We start from the raw sequence: 16,761 nt of genomic DNA, 5'->3' as shown, positions 1-16,761 counted from the left end.
CAACTTTAAGATTCTGGGAGCCAATTAAAAGGTTCAGTTTACATTACATCTATATTTTCCTATAAACTTCAACAAATAAACACTGAAGTAATTTTCTTCTTTTACCTATCTCTAAGCCAAAACACTAACCAAACCAGTTAGTTCTTTGGTTCTGTAGTATCTCATTTGTTCTCAAGCCACTGAAAGTACTTACATTTAATTAAGTATAACTTTTCAAAAGTGCTTAACATAATTTAAAGAGAACTCCTTTGAGTTTGCTAAGAACATATATATTCTAACATGAACAAAGTATTAATAGTAAAGAGGCATAATTAAGAAAAGGCTAGGATTTTTAAATTTGGAAGGGGTGAATTGAAAGCCATCTTTGTCAGGCAGATGGGAGGGGGGAGGGGATGGGTATATACATACATAACGAGTGCGATGTGCACCATCTAGGGGATGGACAGCTTGAAGCTCTGACTGGGTTGGGGGGCAAGGCCAACATAACCTAAACATTTGTACCCCCATAATATGTAGAAATAAAAAAAAAGGAGAAGAAAAAAGCCATCTTTGGATTGTGATTGGGACTAGGGACAATGAGAAGAAAAAGTGACATAAAACAGAGAAGTCTGTGCAGACACTTTATTATCTGCTCACTTTGTTGGCACAATTTTTATAACTTCTCTAAGTTCAAGGTTTGCAGCAAAGGCAAAACAAAACTTGCCCGAATATAAAGGAACAAAGGCCAAGGTTTAAAGACAGATGTAGAAGGCTTCATTGTGCAAGGAAAACATTTTTAATTATTTTTAGCCTGTAGGTGCTTCATTTTCAATAAAAATGCTATTAATTTGACTTTGTCTTTCAAACACCTACTCTTATTCACTCATATTCTCAACTTAAATGAGTTCACCAGACTATTAAATGACAAATTCAGAAAAGAGACTAACCTTTTTGAGAGCTCCCACATGTTTCCAGGCTGACCTATCTTCCTCATTGCATTTAACTGAAAGTGCTGCAAGAGCCTGTGTGTACAGGAGAGTAAAAAGTACCTTCACAATGCAGGTGAAGTGATCTACGAGAGAAAAAAAAAAAATCATTGCTTCTTTGGAATCTAGACATTTTGTACTCCAGATAACAAATATATGCCTTTCCCTGCACACGTAATTGGTTTTTGTTCAACACTTAAGCAGTTAATAAAATAAAATTATAATGTGTACCATCATATTTCTGTCTAACATCTGAAATTATGAAAGCAACGTTCCTCTATTCATCCACAGAATATGTAAATGAGAGGCAATGAACACAGTGGAAAGAGTGCTCTCTTTAGAAGACCACTGTGCTAATGCCACTCAACTTTGGAATAGCTGTGGAATCTTGGCAAACCCCCTTACTGGGCTTCAAGTGCTCGATAACAATGCTTGGGAGTCTCAGTGTTTAAAACCAACAAATACATTATCTACCCCTAATATGATACAGATCTTATAAAGTAAAAAAAAAAAAAAATCCTGATATTTAGGTTACTAATTGGGTTTCAGAATTCAATGAAAACTGTAACAATACAAAACAGTAGTAACAATATGTAAAGTGCTTGGCAGCTTCTGACACATATTAGGTACTTAATAAATGGAAGATTTATTAATATTTATATTTACCTAATAACTTAAAAAGTTTCTTCAAGTGTCTCAAAACAGACTCATTAGACAACTGAGCTTCAGAGGATAATGCCTGTGTTATTAAAGCTAATAAGCACCCAGGTCTGAATTTGAATCCATATGGATCATTTTTCTTCAGGTTCAGTGTTATATCATGCTCCTCCCCTAGTAAATGGACACTACCACTTAATCACCTGCTGGAGTCAGAAACCTGTAGACATCCTTGATACTTTCCTGTCTCTTTCTCCCCACGTAAATAATCACAAAGTCCTGTCAATTCTACTTTTTAAATATTAACATTAGAAGATTAGTATTAACATTAGAATATTAAATTCTGCTTTGTAAATATCTCTAGCCAATTCCAATACCCTAGACCAGAGTTCCCTGTCTTCTTGCCCATACCTATAATCCCAGCTGAAGTGGTTGTGATGGGGGTCCCAAAGACCACTTCCTGGTTTAATGATTCATTAGGAGGACTCACAAGACCCAGTAGAGTCATATTAATGGCTGTCATGATTTATGACAGCAAAAGGATACAAGTTAAAATCAGCAAAGGAAAAAGGCAAGGAAGGTGAAGTCCAAAGGACAATTCCAGTCTTCTACCCAGTAGAGTCACACAGAATGTGCTTGACTCCCCCACTAAGCTATGACAGCATGTGTGAAATGTATACCAGGGAATCTCATTAGAGACTTGGTGTCCAAGGTTTTTACTGGGGTCATGTAAGCACCCTCTGCTTGGCACATACCCAAATTCCAGACTCCCAAGAGGAAAGGAGGTGTGATCCACGTAAACCACATTATTTGTACAAACAGTTTAGACACAGTGAGACACTCTTGTAAGTTCTGGGAATGATGGGGCTCCACCAAAAATCCAAGTTCCCAGATGCCAGTCAAGGCTGAACCTTGTAAGCAGGTCTTTCAAAGGATAGCAGACAGGCCTTCTTTTCTGCACAGTAGTTTATCTGTATCACTTCTTCGCCCCTGTGATCTACTTTCTTTATTACAGCAGAATGATCTTCCCCTTCCCAGCTTTACTGAGGTATAATTGACAAAATTTTATATATTGAAGGTATACAATGTGATGTATTGATACACAAGTATACATTGTGAAATGACTGCCACAATCAAGCTAATTAATATACCCATCACTTCACATAGTTACCTTTGTGTGTCTGTGTGTATGCTGAGAATACTTAAGGTCTATTCTCTTAGCAAAGTTAAAAGCATACAATACAGTATTATCATTAACTTTGGTCATTATGTTATACATTAAATCTCTAGAACGTATTCATCTTATAACTGAAAGTCTGCACTCTTTGACCAACATCTCCCATGTCTTCCATCTCCCTGATCCTAAGTAATCACACTTCTGCTCTCTGTTTCAACTTGTGCAGATTCCATATATAAGTGTGATCATGCAGTATTTATCTGTGACCGCTTATTTCACTTAGCGTAATGTCCTCCAGGTTTATCCATGTTGTTGCAAATGGCAAGATTTCCTTCTTTTTTATATTTATATACCACATTTTCTTTGTCCATTCATCCAACGACAGACATATAGGTTGTTTCTATATTTTGGCTATTATGAATAAAGCTGCAATGAACATGGGAGCTCATTAACAGAGTGATTTTATTTCCTTTGGATATACACCCAGAAGTGAGATTGATGGATCATACAGTAGTTCTCTTTTTAGTTTTTTCAGGAACCTCCATTTAGTTTCAGAATGCCTTGAGCTAAAGAAGACTAGTAAGGATGGAAAGAATGGGTCAAATTATAGAAATAATTAGATGATAGAAATTATAGGATTTGGTAGAACTTTGTAGGTAGAGGGTGATGGTGTTATCTCATTGTACAAAGGGTAGATGGTAGTAGCACTGACTAAAATGGGAAACAGAGGAAGAGAACAGGCTTGGACAGGAAGAAAATTAACTTCATGTTAAGATGCTGAGTTTAGGGCATATGTAAAAATTTGGGTCTGGAATTCACTGGGGAGTTGTAAAGCCTAAAGCTAGAGATTTGGGAATCATCAGAAAATAGGTGTAGATAAAGCTTTGGGAAAGAAGATAAAATTGAGAAAGAAGGGGACATATACTAAAGAACAACTAAAAGAGTGGTGAGAGAAAGAAGTAAATGAAAAAGAGCCTGAAAATGAGTAGAAAAAGAGATAGTAGGGGAACCAGTAAAGTATAGTATCATCAAAGTCAAGAAGAGTGTTTCATCATTTAATTAAATGTTTTAATAGAATGATAAAAATTACAGAATTTGTCTACTAATCACAAACAAAAAGATCCTAACCAAGAAGTCATTTATATTGCCTAGAAACACCACTCACATATAGCTTCTTCTCAGTGTAAACTGTATGGTTTTTTGATTAAAGAGAATTAATGCACTAAAAGAAATGACAGGTACTATATTTTAGCTTTTCATTGTAGAAAAGTACTAATTTTGTTTTTTAGCAATTTGGCTGTCTTCATTATCATCATTTTTAAAATACAGTCAGCCCTCCATATCCATGGGTTCCTCATTTATGGATTCAACCAATCGTAATCAAAACTATTTGGGAGGCCGGGCGTGGTGGCTCAAGCCTGTAATCCTAGCTCTCTGGGAGGCCAAGGCGGGCGGATTGTTTGAGCTCAGGAGTTTGAAACCAGCCTGAGCAAGAGTGAGACCCCATCTCTACTAAAAATAGAAAGAAATTAATTGGACAACTAAAAATACATAGAAAAAAAAATTAGCGGGGCATGTTGGCGCATGCCTGTAGTCCCAGCTACTCGGGAGGCTGAGGCAGGAGGATCGCTTGAGCCCAGGAGTTTGAGGCTGCTGTGAGCTAGGCTGACACCACGGCACTCTAGCCCAGGCAACACAGTGAGACTCTGTCTCAAAAAAAAAAAAAAAAAAAAACTATTTGGGAGAAAAAACAGATGGTTATGTCTGTACTGAACAAGTATAGACTTTTTCCTTTTTCCCTTCTCATTATATCCTAAAAAATACAGTATATCAACTATTTACATAACATTTACATTGTATTAGGTATTCCAGGCAATCTAGAGATGATTTAAAGTATACAGGAAGATAGGAGTAGGTTATGAAAATACTACACCATTTTATATAAGGGACTTGCATATCTATAGATTTTGGTATCCATCGGTGGGGTCCTAGAACCAATCCCCCACAGACACCAAAGGATATCTCTAAAGTGGCAGTTTAAAGTCATAGTTTAAGCTTAAGTTCTCATATTCACTCATTCATTTAACAAATATTTTAGATAGAATCCTAGCCACATGTGAAACCAGTATCTTAGAAAAAACAAAGACTCACTCATATGATGTTTATATTAGCTCAACCAGTTGCTATCTTCCAAGGTTACAAGAGAGCAAAGCCCTTCAAACACAATTATTGAAATTTAAAAAGAAGAAAAAGGATTGGAAATCTACTCTAAATTAATGTGTTTAAAAACAAAAAACCACTATCAAAATACCTGAGGTTGAACAAAGGATGATCAATACTTACTTGAAATGTCTTAGAAGTAAACAGACTATAGTTTCTTTTAGGACAAGGTAGAGTACATATAAACCAATAAAACCCCTAAGGGAAGAGCACACAAGTAAATAGAACATGATCTGAAGATGGTATTAGGCATTTTATTCTTTTCCTAAAATTATTATGAAAAATTTTTGTAAAAATATATACTATTCCACTGCTTCCATAAAGCACTTTGCACATACTACATGAAAACATCAAATCTTAATCTTCCCTTTTATGATCTGGAGTTACTAACTACATGTGCTCTGATCCTCTCCAAAATGTCTAGCTATAACAAAAATCAATTGGTGATATGCTTTTCTGTGTGATAAGCTCAAAGCTATTTTCTTTTTGATTCAGTGAAGAATCCAGTTTAATAAGACTTCATTGGCCTTAATCAACACAGAACCAAGAAAAGATCCCAAGTCCATCTAACAACTAATAAGTAGTTAATGCTGTTCCCTTGGGTATATTTCAGGCAATTGAATTGTGGGTCTAATAAACTGTAACACTGCCAAAGAACATTATATAGAAGTGATCACAATATAAGATCTAAATATTCAAATGGAAGTAACAGTTTTCTTGAATTTCAAAATAGAAAATAAGTAATTCACCAGAAAATAAAACTGTTGGATTTTTTTTTTTTTTAAAGACAGAATCTCACTCTATTTCCCAGGCTAGAAGACTGTTGGATTTTTAACACATCCATTCTATCCCACAAACATTTAATGAGCATATTATATACCAGGTAAGCACTAAGAATGCACATAAGATGGTGCTAGCCCTGGAGGAACTGACAGTCTAGAGAGGGAGATAAAAGAAAATCTACTATTATGACAGTAAGACAAGTATCAAAACAGAACTATGGCCAGGTTATTATGGCAAAGGGAAGAAGGATAGTCAAGAGAAAGGCTTCCAGGACAGCGTAACACTTAAGGTAAAGGACCGCCAGGAGTTACTGAGTAAGGAAAGGAGAAATGGCAAAGGTTTAAACATACTCACTGCTTTCTATCTTAAAAACAAAAAATAACCCCTTTGAATTATAGTATTCCTCCCTTACCCACAGGGGATACATTCCAAGACTCCTAGTGGATGTCTGAAACTGTGGATAGTACTGAACTCTATATATACCATACTTTGTAACAACGTACGTTTGAACTTTGTGGGTCTATTTATACAAGGATTTTCTTCCACCTCTGCCACTGCTGAAACAGCAAGACCAACCCCTACTCTTCCTCCTCCTCCTCTGCCTACACAACATAAAGATGATGAAGATGAAGACTTTTATGAGGATCCACTTCCACTTAATGAACGCAAATATATTTTCTCTTCCTTATGATTTTCTTAATAATATTTTTCTCTAGTTTACTTTATTGTAAGATTATAATATATAATACATATAACATATAAAATATGTGTTAATTGCCTATGTCAACATTAGTAAGGCTTCCAGTAAATGGCAGGCTATTAGTAGTTAAGTTTTGGGGGTGTCAAAACTTATATATGGATTTTCAACTTGCACGGGGTGGAGGGAGAGATAGTGCCCCCAACCCTCACCTTGTGCAAGGGTCAACTGTAAATATATACCTATGATAAAGTTTAATTTAGAAATTAGGCATGGTAAGAAATTAGTAGTAACTAATAATAAAACAATTATAACAATAAACTGCAAGAAGAGTTATGTGTATGTGGTCTCTCTCTCAAAATATCTCAAAATATTGTACTGTGGCCATACTTTTGCTGTTTGAGTATTTGAGATATGATAGCAAATAGCACAAATTTTTTTCCTTCTTCATAATTTCGCAGATAGAAAATTCATTTTTACCGTAAATCTTTTTTTTTCTTTTTAGAGACAGGATCTTGCTCTGTCACCCACTTGGAATGCAGTGATCATAGCTCACTGCATCCTCCAACTCCTGGGCTCAAGTGATCCTCCTGCCTCAGTCTCCCAAGTAGCTAAGACTACAGACATGGACCACCACAATTGGCTAATGTTTTTATTTTAATTTTTTGTGGAGACAGGGTCTCCTATATTACCCAGGCTGGTCTCGAACTCCTGACCTCAAGAGATCCTCTCACCTTGGCCTCTCAAAGTGCTGGGATTACAGGTGTGAGCTACCACTAACCGGTGGTTTTATTGATGATCGTAGGGAACCTCCGCGTATGACTTTTTTTTCTTTCCTTATTAAGTCAAGAACTTTTACCTTTTTAACTTAAAGGAAGAACTTTACAGTTTCTCTTTGGCATATCCAAATTGCAAGCATCACTACTCTTAATGGTTTGGGGCCATTATTAAGTAAAATAAGGGTGACTTAAACACAAGCACTGTGATATCATAACAGTATATCTGATAACCCAGACAACTACTAAGTGACTAATGGTCAGGTAGTATACACAGCATGCATTTGCTGGACAAAGGGATGATTCATGTCCCAGGCAGGACAGGGCATGAGATTTCATCATGCTATTCGGAATGGTATGCAATTTAAGACAGATAAAGTGTTTATTTCTGGAATTTTCCATTTAATGTTTTCAGACCAAAGTTAACCATAGGTAACTAAAACCATGAAAAACAAAACTGCAGCTAAAACAGACTACTGTACTTCCATGTATAGCTTCTGCTCTCTCCCCATTCACTTTTGGCAGTTCTCTCTGCTCACTATTTCTATTCTCTCACCTCCTCCTCGTTTCTCATCCCACTGTAATCTGCTGATTCTACAACTGCAAAAGTAACTTCCTTACTACTATTCCTTATTATAGAACTATATATTTGTCTATGGCCAGGAGTCCACAGAAGAATTTATAAATAATTAAATTTTAGACATCAAGATCCTTTTGAAAATAGGGTAAGAGCAATGGAATTACTCAGAATAAATGTACATATACATATAAAAATTTTCTGTACCATTTGGGAAGATTTATGGATTCCTTGAAGCCTACTAATGAACTCTGGAACCACAGATTAAAAAGCCTTGGTCTGAAGAAGTTATCAAAGATTGCTGGGGTCATATCAATAGGACACAAGCCAACTTAAAGTATTTAAACAGTTATTACTCTAATGTAGGATTGAAAGACATCAAATATGTTAAAATCCATGAATTTATAATACTACTAAAAAATAAAAAAGCAATCATCTTTGAAGAAAGGCAAAAAAAAGCCATTTTTCTGAAAACCAGTAAGTAAAAAAAATTAAGCACATAACCTACCTTTCCTGTATCAACTCTACCAAAGTGTAAACTACAGAAAAAATAGGAAATTTTTCTCTTGATAAGATTTCCACTTAACAAATGAAATAATTAAGGAATAAATCTAGGGAATCACCAATAGCTGATAATGTTACATAAAGAGAGACAAGTGGAAATTATGTCTCCTGCTGAAAAAACTCTAAACGAAAAAAGACCCCAGATTCTTCAATAAATAAAATATAAGAGGAAAAGGAATGGGAGGCAACCCAAAGATTTAAAAGAGCTATAACAACCAAATCCAATGCGTGGACTTTGTTTGGATTCTGAGTCAAACAAACCAACTATAAGAAATCATGTACAAGAAGCAACTATGGAAATCTGAACACTGACTGGGTATTTAATGATATTAAGGCATAACTGCTCATTTTTAAGTGTTCATGGTATTATGGTTATGTCTATTGAAAGAATCCTCACCTTTCTAAGATACATACTGAAGACTATCAAGATAAAATGATAGGGTATCTGAGATTTGCTTCGAAATAACTATGAGTGGAAGGGAAGAGGAAATAGGTGAGGATATAAATATAACAAGATTGACCATGAGTTGATAATTGGTAGGTACATGGGTTTCATTAAATTCTGCTCTTTATCATTATATATGTTTGAAACATTCTAAAATAAACAGTTTATTTTTAAAGCCCTTAGTATGTAACAAAGCAAAACTGAGATTTTCTTTAAGTTAATGAAAAATAATAAGCATCTTTCTATCTCTCTTCCACAGGTCCTGTGTAAGGGATCCTGGAAGCAGTGGATAGTCAATAATCACTAGTACCAGATGCTCCACAGACTCCAGGGGTCTCTACCCTAAAAAGTATGGTGGAGAACAGATTTGTGAAGCTCCTCAAGAACAGCAACATGATCCAAACCTGAGTAACTGATCTGTCCCAAAAAAGATGATAATTTTATGTTTTAAACTCTGGAGCTTCAAAAAGAAGAAAGAATTTTAGCCAAAGAGATACGAGTTTTGTGTGGATCTTCTAAAAGGTCTTCTTTAAAAAGAGGTTGAAGTTCCTCCATCAACTCTCATTCCGGTGCCTTAAACTAGACTGTGATGGCTGGAACTCTAGCAGTTACCTTGGTACAGGAAGATGACAGCCATACCATTTAGAATTTGTTATGGTCAAGCTCCCTCTCCACCCTCACTGGCTTTTGTCATGTCCCACTCAGTTTGGGAGCATTTATATATGAGAGGTTGTATTCTCGCAGGTATTTTATTTGGCTCACATGCTTTTAAAAACAAATGTAAGATCCAAAATGTTACCAGAAAACTTTTCAGCTTTTCAGATTCTCTTGAATGCAAAAAACTTATAGTTTCATAGAAACCAGTTGTGTGTGAACCTAAGAGTCTCAAAACCAAAAAGAAAAGCTTCCTGCCTACAATGAACACCACAGGGGTAGTCACATGTCCCATGGCAAATCTCAGTGGGGAGGAGACAAAATAAGGTTTCTTAACACCAACTACCTTCTGTTTTTAGAATCTAAAATATGGAAAAAAAAGAATCTGAATCTGGTGGGGTCAGTGATGTAGAAACACCTGGCCTACCTATTGCACACTCTTTCTACATGAAAGAAAAATGAACTTCTATCTTACTTAAGCTACTGTGTTATTTTTGGTCTCTTTTCTGCTATACACAGAAAAACCTGATCCAAAGTTATAAACATTTCTTCCCTTTGGACATGGAGAACTAAACATAAATACCTGAAGAAAGTGATATATCAGAAGTTATTTTCAAGCTTATTCTTTAAAGGCCAGAGATATGACAGGCGTTATGTAGGTAAGATACAAGGACATAAGAGATCAAAGAAAAACAAAAACTTCTCTTTAGAATATTTAATTTGAGCTTCTGATGAGACCGTTGGGGTAAAAAGGTCTTTTAACCTAAAAGTAGTGCTAACCTTAAGAGGTTAAGAGGTGTCCAGGTAGGTTTCTGCACCAATCTGTTTTTCAGATAAAACCCTAAGAACCATTTAACAGTCTAGTACATATAACAATAAAATTTTCCTCCCTTTCCTTTTCTTTTCTAATAACAACTGATAACTAAACAGTTACACAAATACACATTCTTACAACAAAAACACCTTACAATAAAATAAAATAAAAATACCTTACAATAAAAACACAGACATGATAAAGACTACCCACTGTTAACTTTTACATCAACAGAGGGTGGAAAAGAAAAATTTATCTTAACAACTCTTGTCTCCCCTAATTTGCAACTCCCCAACTACTAAAAAAAGCTGTCTCAGGAAAATTAAAGTAACAATACAATTAATATGTTAACTTTTACATCAACAGAGGGTGGAAAAGAAAAATTTATCTTAACAACTCTTGCCTCCCCTAATTTGCAACTCCCCACATACTAAAAAAAGCTGTCTCAGGAAAATTAAAATAACAATATAATTAAGATCTGAACTTCCTAGCAGTTAAAGTTAAGGTCTCTAATCGAGTTCTCAATGTGTGAAAGACTAAAAAATTTAATAAAGAATGGCAATTTTTTTGTCTGACTCTAAATTCTAAAAGGAATTCATCACTACAATGACAGTGGAAAACTGTAGAGGAAGCAAATCCATCTCCATCTATGCGTGAATTAGCAGCAAGGTTTGACATTATTATTCCAACAATATTGGACCATTTAAAACAAATGGGCAAGGTAAAGAAGCTGAATAGACGGGTATCACATGAATTAAATGAGTGTCAGAAGAGAAATCGTCTCGAAACTTGCCTTCGTTTGCTGTCACGACCTAAAGGCAAACCATTTCTACACCATATTGTTAAGTGTGATGAAAAATGATTCTTTTTGACCATCGCAAGCATTCAGCACAATGGTTGGATAAAGATAAAGTGCCGAAACACAGTCCAAAACCGAATATTCATCAAAAAAAGCTGTAATTTCCCATTTTCCCTATGTACAGCGACTTTTGGGACACCCTGTAGAAAGACTATGGAGCAGTAATTAAAATATTGCTAATACAGTACTAATGCTGTTAATATCACAATGTTATAATACTAATGCTAATTTAAAATGACAGGATATCACTTTTTGAATAACTCTATGATGACTACTATATAGAAATATGTGTGCATGTAGATAGAGGGAAGGCATTAAGGCTAACAATTTGCTCCATTCTTCAATTTTTCATTTGTATTATCACCTCAATTTTTTCAAAAAACAAACGTTTTCAGAGTGGTTTCCCCATGTCTTTAAGTCTTGTTGACTAAAAAACTGAAAGGAATAAACCCACACGAATTTTTTAAAAACACTTTTATTTCATCGTCATCTTCATAGATATTATTGTTTTACTAATAATAGAAAAAACAATATTATTTACCATAAAATAATACCCAGACTCACTATATTTTTTCCTATAATCACTAGAATACTGATAATATATAGTATATAATCTAACAATCTGAACTATAAAGACATACCTTTGCGTAAGGGTTGTGGCATCATTAAGATCTGGATGAGCAAAAGGGATGTTACATCATGATAAAGAATTGGAACTTCAGGCTGCTGTTCTTCATTTCCCAGACTAAAAGAAAAATGCATAGTCATATTAGATAGTACTGTATATCTTTTCTTTCTAATTTACTCCATATTTCACATATATGTCTGTGGAACAGAAATAAAATTTTTAAAAACAACTGAGAAATCTCAAAAGAAAAACTTAGGGGTTATTTTTTTTGCCTAAAAATATAATCTTTTATACTCATATATTTCCTTGACTCTTTCTAACAGGAAAAAATTACATAGAAAATTTAAGTCTTACTACCAAAGTAAACAACTGGGATATATTAACTTGATTATGACTCTCTGATCTCTTAGATTACAAAAATTAAATGGAACATTAAATAGAACATAAAGGAATTAGTTTCACTACAAATGATATGGCTCATAGGACACTTACTATCACAAACTTAGCACTAAAGAATAAATGCTCACATTTAAAAAAGGATAGGTACAGTTCCCAAATCAAGTCACACTGAAAAGGCATGGTTAATACCTCTTATTTAAAAGTTGTTTCAACTTTATAACTAACATAAAATGTAAATAAAATCTTTAACATTTGCAAAGTTTCAAAAAAAAGATAACAAAAGCAGAACTTAAAATTCACTATAAAAGACAAAGTAGTAAAGCTTAGGAATGTGTAGTACTATGAAGAACATAGACTATGTCATACAGCAGAGCTTATTCTAAAAGAATTTTAAAAACTCCTTTAGAAAGTTAAATTTTTTGGCCATAGGCTTAATTTTTAACATCAGAGAACAAAAAGTAAGTCTTAAACTTCCAGACTGGGATAACTTCTGAAGCTTTACTTTAGACCTGGGATGAGCAAAAATTGCTCCACTCTTTCATTAGGCTCCACCATTCAACAAGCATTTATTGATTACTTGCTATATGCTAAGCACTGGACACACTGGTGAGTAAATCAATCCCTGCTGCTGTGAAGCTTTTAACTGCTAGAGGAAGACAGCTCTGAATTTCTCCGTTTTCAACAAATATCCCTTAATATACTTGCCTTCCTCGCCAAGGCTAACCCTCCATTAAAGTTACAACTCCTAATATTTCTTGTCTTTCTAGTCTGTCTAGCCTCCTTTTATAAGCCCAAAGTTCTTTTTTTTAAAAAATCGGGTGTTAAAAAAGTGGGGGGCACCATTTCTATTATTCAAACCTCCCACAGAAATGGATTTCCGCATGATCACCAATGATCTCCTAATTACAAAATTTAGTAGACATTTTTAATCCTTATCTTACTGGCCCTTGCCTTGACTTTAGATACAGTTGAGCATTCCTGCCCGGAAAATTCTTTCAGCTTTTGTGAAACACTCTCCCAGGCTCCCTTCTACCTCTCTGATTACTCCACTTTGGTCTTCTTCCTCTGACCAACCAAAAATACTATTGTTCCCCAAGCCTCCAATTTTCCCTTCTTTTCACACTAAGGACTCTTTTGAAAGATCTCCTAACCCATGACTTCAACTGCCAGCTATACGTTGATGACTCCCAAGTCTGTATGCCCAGCCATGACTCTCTTGAATATACATTATCTTCACTTGTATATCCAACATACCCTAAAAGTGAACTCATATTTAACTGGCACTAAGTCCTAATGATTATATCTTCATTCCCTCGTTGTCATTCCTATGGCCACTGTCTTCTAACTCTTCAATCTCTTCCAATTTTATGTCCCTCTAATTCATCCTCTACATTGTTAGTATCTGGAAGAAGCTTCTGCAGGAACTATCTTGTTTATCATTATATCCCAATGCTGGATTAAAACACTTAATAAAGCTGGCTGAATAAATAAACAAATGAAATATTAATGAGAAAATGGATGGATGAATGAGCAAATAAACAGGTGGCAAATGATTTTGGATTATCAAACTGCTACATTAAATATAACAGCTGATTAAAAGATTCTCACTTAAAATTAGAAGGAACTTTATTGATCCATTTAGGCTAATCCAGTTTCACTCCTATGCAAAGATCTACTTTATTGCACAAAAATCAAATAAGCTTGAGAACTTCTTGCATCATAGCCTGAAGATCAACAAATTACAGAGCTTTTAGGTACAGAAAAGCATCCCCAAATGAGTAAATTAAATATATTAAAATAGAGATACTATAAGTAATTGAAAAGCTTAAAGTGCTAATAGAATTCTAGATTCTTGTTTATTTTTACATTACATGATAGCAATTTTTTAATAATAGAAGTAATCTTTCTCAAAATTAGAGGTAGATTACTTTTTGCTATTAGTTATTATTAATATTATTGCATGTGGCCTTCAAATATTACTTAAAATCAGACCCAATCTCCATATGCAAGTAAAACTCAATGCTTAAGATTATATACTCCATTATAATAATTAATATACACTTTGTTAAAAATGTAGCACACCTTTATATTATATACTAAGCATGTATAATTAACAAATGCTTCAAAACTGAAACAGTATGCACACAATAGTATGAAACAAAAAATGAATTAAAAGAATGGAGAATGTTCATAGTTGAGGAAATTGTATATTATAAAGATCACAAGTGAGGAAAAGAGTTTACAAAATGTTCTAAAAATAATCTGTAGAATAAACATGTAAGAATAGCAAAGAAATTCAAGAGGTGGGAATGGGGGAGGAACCTAACCCAACATAATAAATTGCTTCAATGAGTAAACTATCATGGTATTGTCACAGAAGTAAGCTTATAAGTCAATAAAACAGAGAAGAAAGCTCTTAATCAGGCCTATAATACACAAACAGTATTTAATAAAGGGGATATTAAATTGCTTTAAAAATTAGCTGGTTATTTGCAAATAAATTTTAGGTCCTCACTTAATACTACAGGTGAAAATAAATTCTAAATACATTATATATATATATATATATTTTAAAAACTCTGAAAAGAAAATAGAGGTGGATATTGCAAATCTTAAGACTGGGAATACACCATAACACTGGTTATAAAAGTAAAAATCAGATCTTAGATGGGATGGGCATTCTACATATGACAGTATTAGGAAAAAAATAAGAAATACAAGGTCTGATTGATTTGGCTACATGAAAATTTAAAACTTTAATATGTCAAGAAAAGTAATTATAAAATTAAAAGGCAAATATATGTTGGAAAAAAATCTGAACTATGACAAAATAAGATTTAATATTTTAGACCATAAAGGATCAGATAATTTAAAAAAATAAGATGCCAACAGAAAAATGGACAGAGGTTCAATATACCATTCACAAAGAGTGTACTTAAAAATACTTAACTTCATGAGAAATCAAATTTCTATTACTTTGGGATTCTACTTTTTATCTATCATATTAGCCAAAGTGTTTAAGTGATGATACTTTTTTCATTAAGATTTTTTTTTTCTGATAATAATCAGAGAACAACCTGGCACTTGTTGGCTAAAGATAAAAGCATCCATTCTAAGGACACAGAAATGGATCTTTCCTGGCACATGGTTGGCACATAATCAGAATGAATGAATCAATGGATGTACCTCTCTGTAGAACAGAGAACCACAGATTTTGACTACAGGGATTAATACCATCATTATGATAACTATCTTTTAAAATACTTAATATTTTAAAGTGTATAATTGTTCCCACTAAGAACAGGAACAAGGCAAAGGTGTCTCTTCTCCCCATTCCTTTTCAATATCACACTGGAAGTACTAGCTAATGCAATATTCCTAAGGAAATAAAAGGTATACAGATTGGAAGGGAAGAAGTAAAGCTGTCTCTGCTCACAGATTACATGATCATCTATGTAGAAAATCCAAAAGAAATGACCAAAAATCTCCTGGAACTAATAAGTGATTGCAACAAGGTTGTAGGATACAAAGTTAATATATAAAAGCCAATTACTTTCTTTTTTAAAAAATTTTATTTTAATTATTTTTTTATTTTTCTATTTCAGCATATTACAGGGGTACAATCACTTTCTTATATATTGGCAATGAACAAGTAGGATTAGAAAATAAACACAAAAATATTATTTAATTTAGCACCCTAAAAATGAAATACTTAGGTATAAATCTAGAAAAATATGTACAAGATCTATATGAGAAAAAGTACAAAATTCTGATGAATGAAATCAAAGAACTAAATAAATGGAGAGATATTTCATGTTCATGGATAGGAAGACTCAATATTGTCAAGATGTCAGTTCTTCACAACTTGATCTATAGATTCATGCAATCCCAATCAAAATCCCAGCAAGTTATTTTGTGGATATAGACAAACTGATTCTAAAATTTCTACGGAGAAGCAAAAGACCCAGAATAGCCAACACAATATTGAAGGAAAAGAACAAAATTAGAGAACTGATTCTGTCTGACTTCAAGACTTAATATTAAGCTAGATTAATCAAGAAGTATGGTATTGGCAAAAGAACAGACAAATAGATCAATGGAACAGAACAGAGAACCAAGAAAGAGATGAACATAAATACAGTCAACTGACTTTGAAAAAGGAACAAAGACAAAACAATGGAAAAAAGATAGTATTTTCAAGAAATGGTGCTGGAACAATTGGACATCCACATGCTAAAAAATTAACCTTACGCCCTTCACGAAAATTAACTCCATGAACATTTGGTAAAGGATAATGCACTGATCAAATTTCCACAGCTTCTCTGTTACCATTTTCCTTATAGCAACAATTATGGTAATTCGTCTAGATCTTGAATGCCTCACTAGTATGACTTGTTAAAAAATTTCTAAGGAAGAGTGTTGGGCACCTTCCTTACTCAATAAGCACCGGGGTTTGATGTGTCTGGCTTTATTCTCATCATCCTTGGTCACCGAAATGGATCACAGACCTATATGTAAAACACAAAACTATAAAACTCCTAGAGGA

The 16,761-nt window shown here is 34.0% G+C and overlaps 1 protein-coding gene across 1 annotated transcript in view; it reads right to left on the bottom strand.

Moving 5' to 3' along the window:
- Positions 1 to 16,761, bottom strand: part of UBR3 (ubiquitin protein ligase E3 component n-recognin 3 (putative)) — a 201,642-nt gene that overhangs the window by 18,173 nt on the left and 166,708 nt on the right. The window contains exons 31-32 of the mRNA XM_012650681.1: positions 11,830 to 11,933; positions 927 to 1,051 (exon numbers count right to left, since the gene is read on the bottom strand). Of these exons, the coding sequence (XP_012506135.1) occupies positions 927 to 1,051; positions 11,830 to 11,933 (229 nt within the window). The remainder of the gene's footprint in view (positions 1 to 926; positions 1,052 to 11,829; positions 11,934 to 16,761) is intronic.

Source organism: Propithecus coquereli, unplaced genomic scaffold, assembly GCF_000956105.1.
Source record: "Propithecus coquereli isolate 6110/MARCELLA unplaced genomic scaffold, Pcoq_1.0 Scaffold34, whole genome shotgun sequence".
Taxonomy (NCBI): Eukaryota; Metazoa; Chordata; class Mammalia; order Primates; family Indriidae; genus Propithecus; species Propithecus coquereli.
This window is presented reverse-complemented; position numbering and strand designations above follow the sequence as displayed.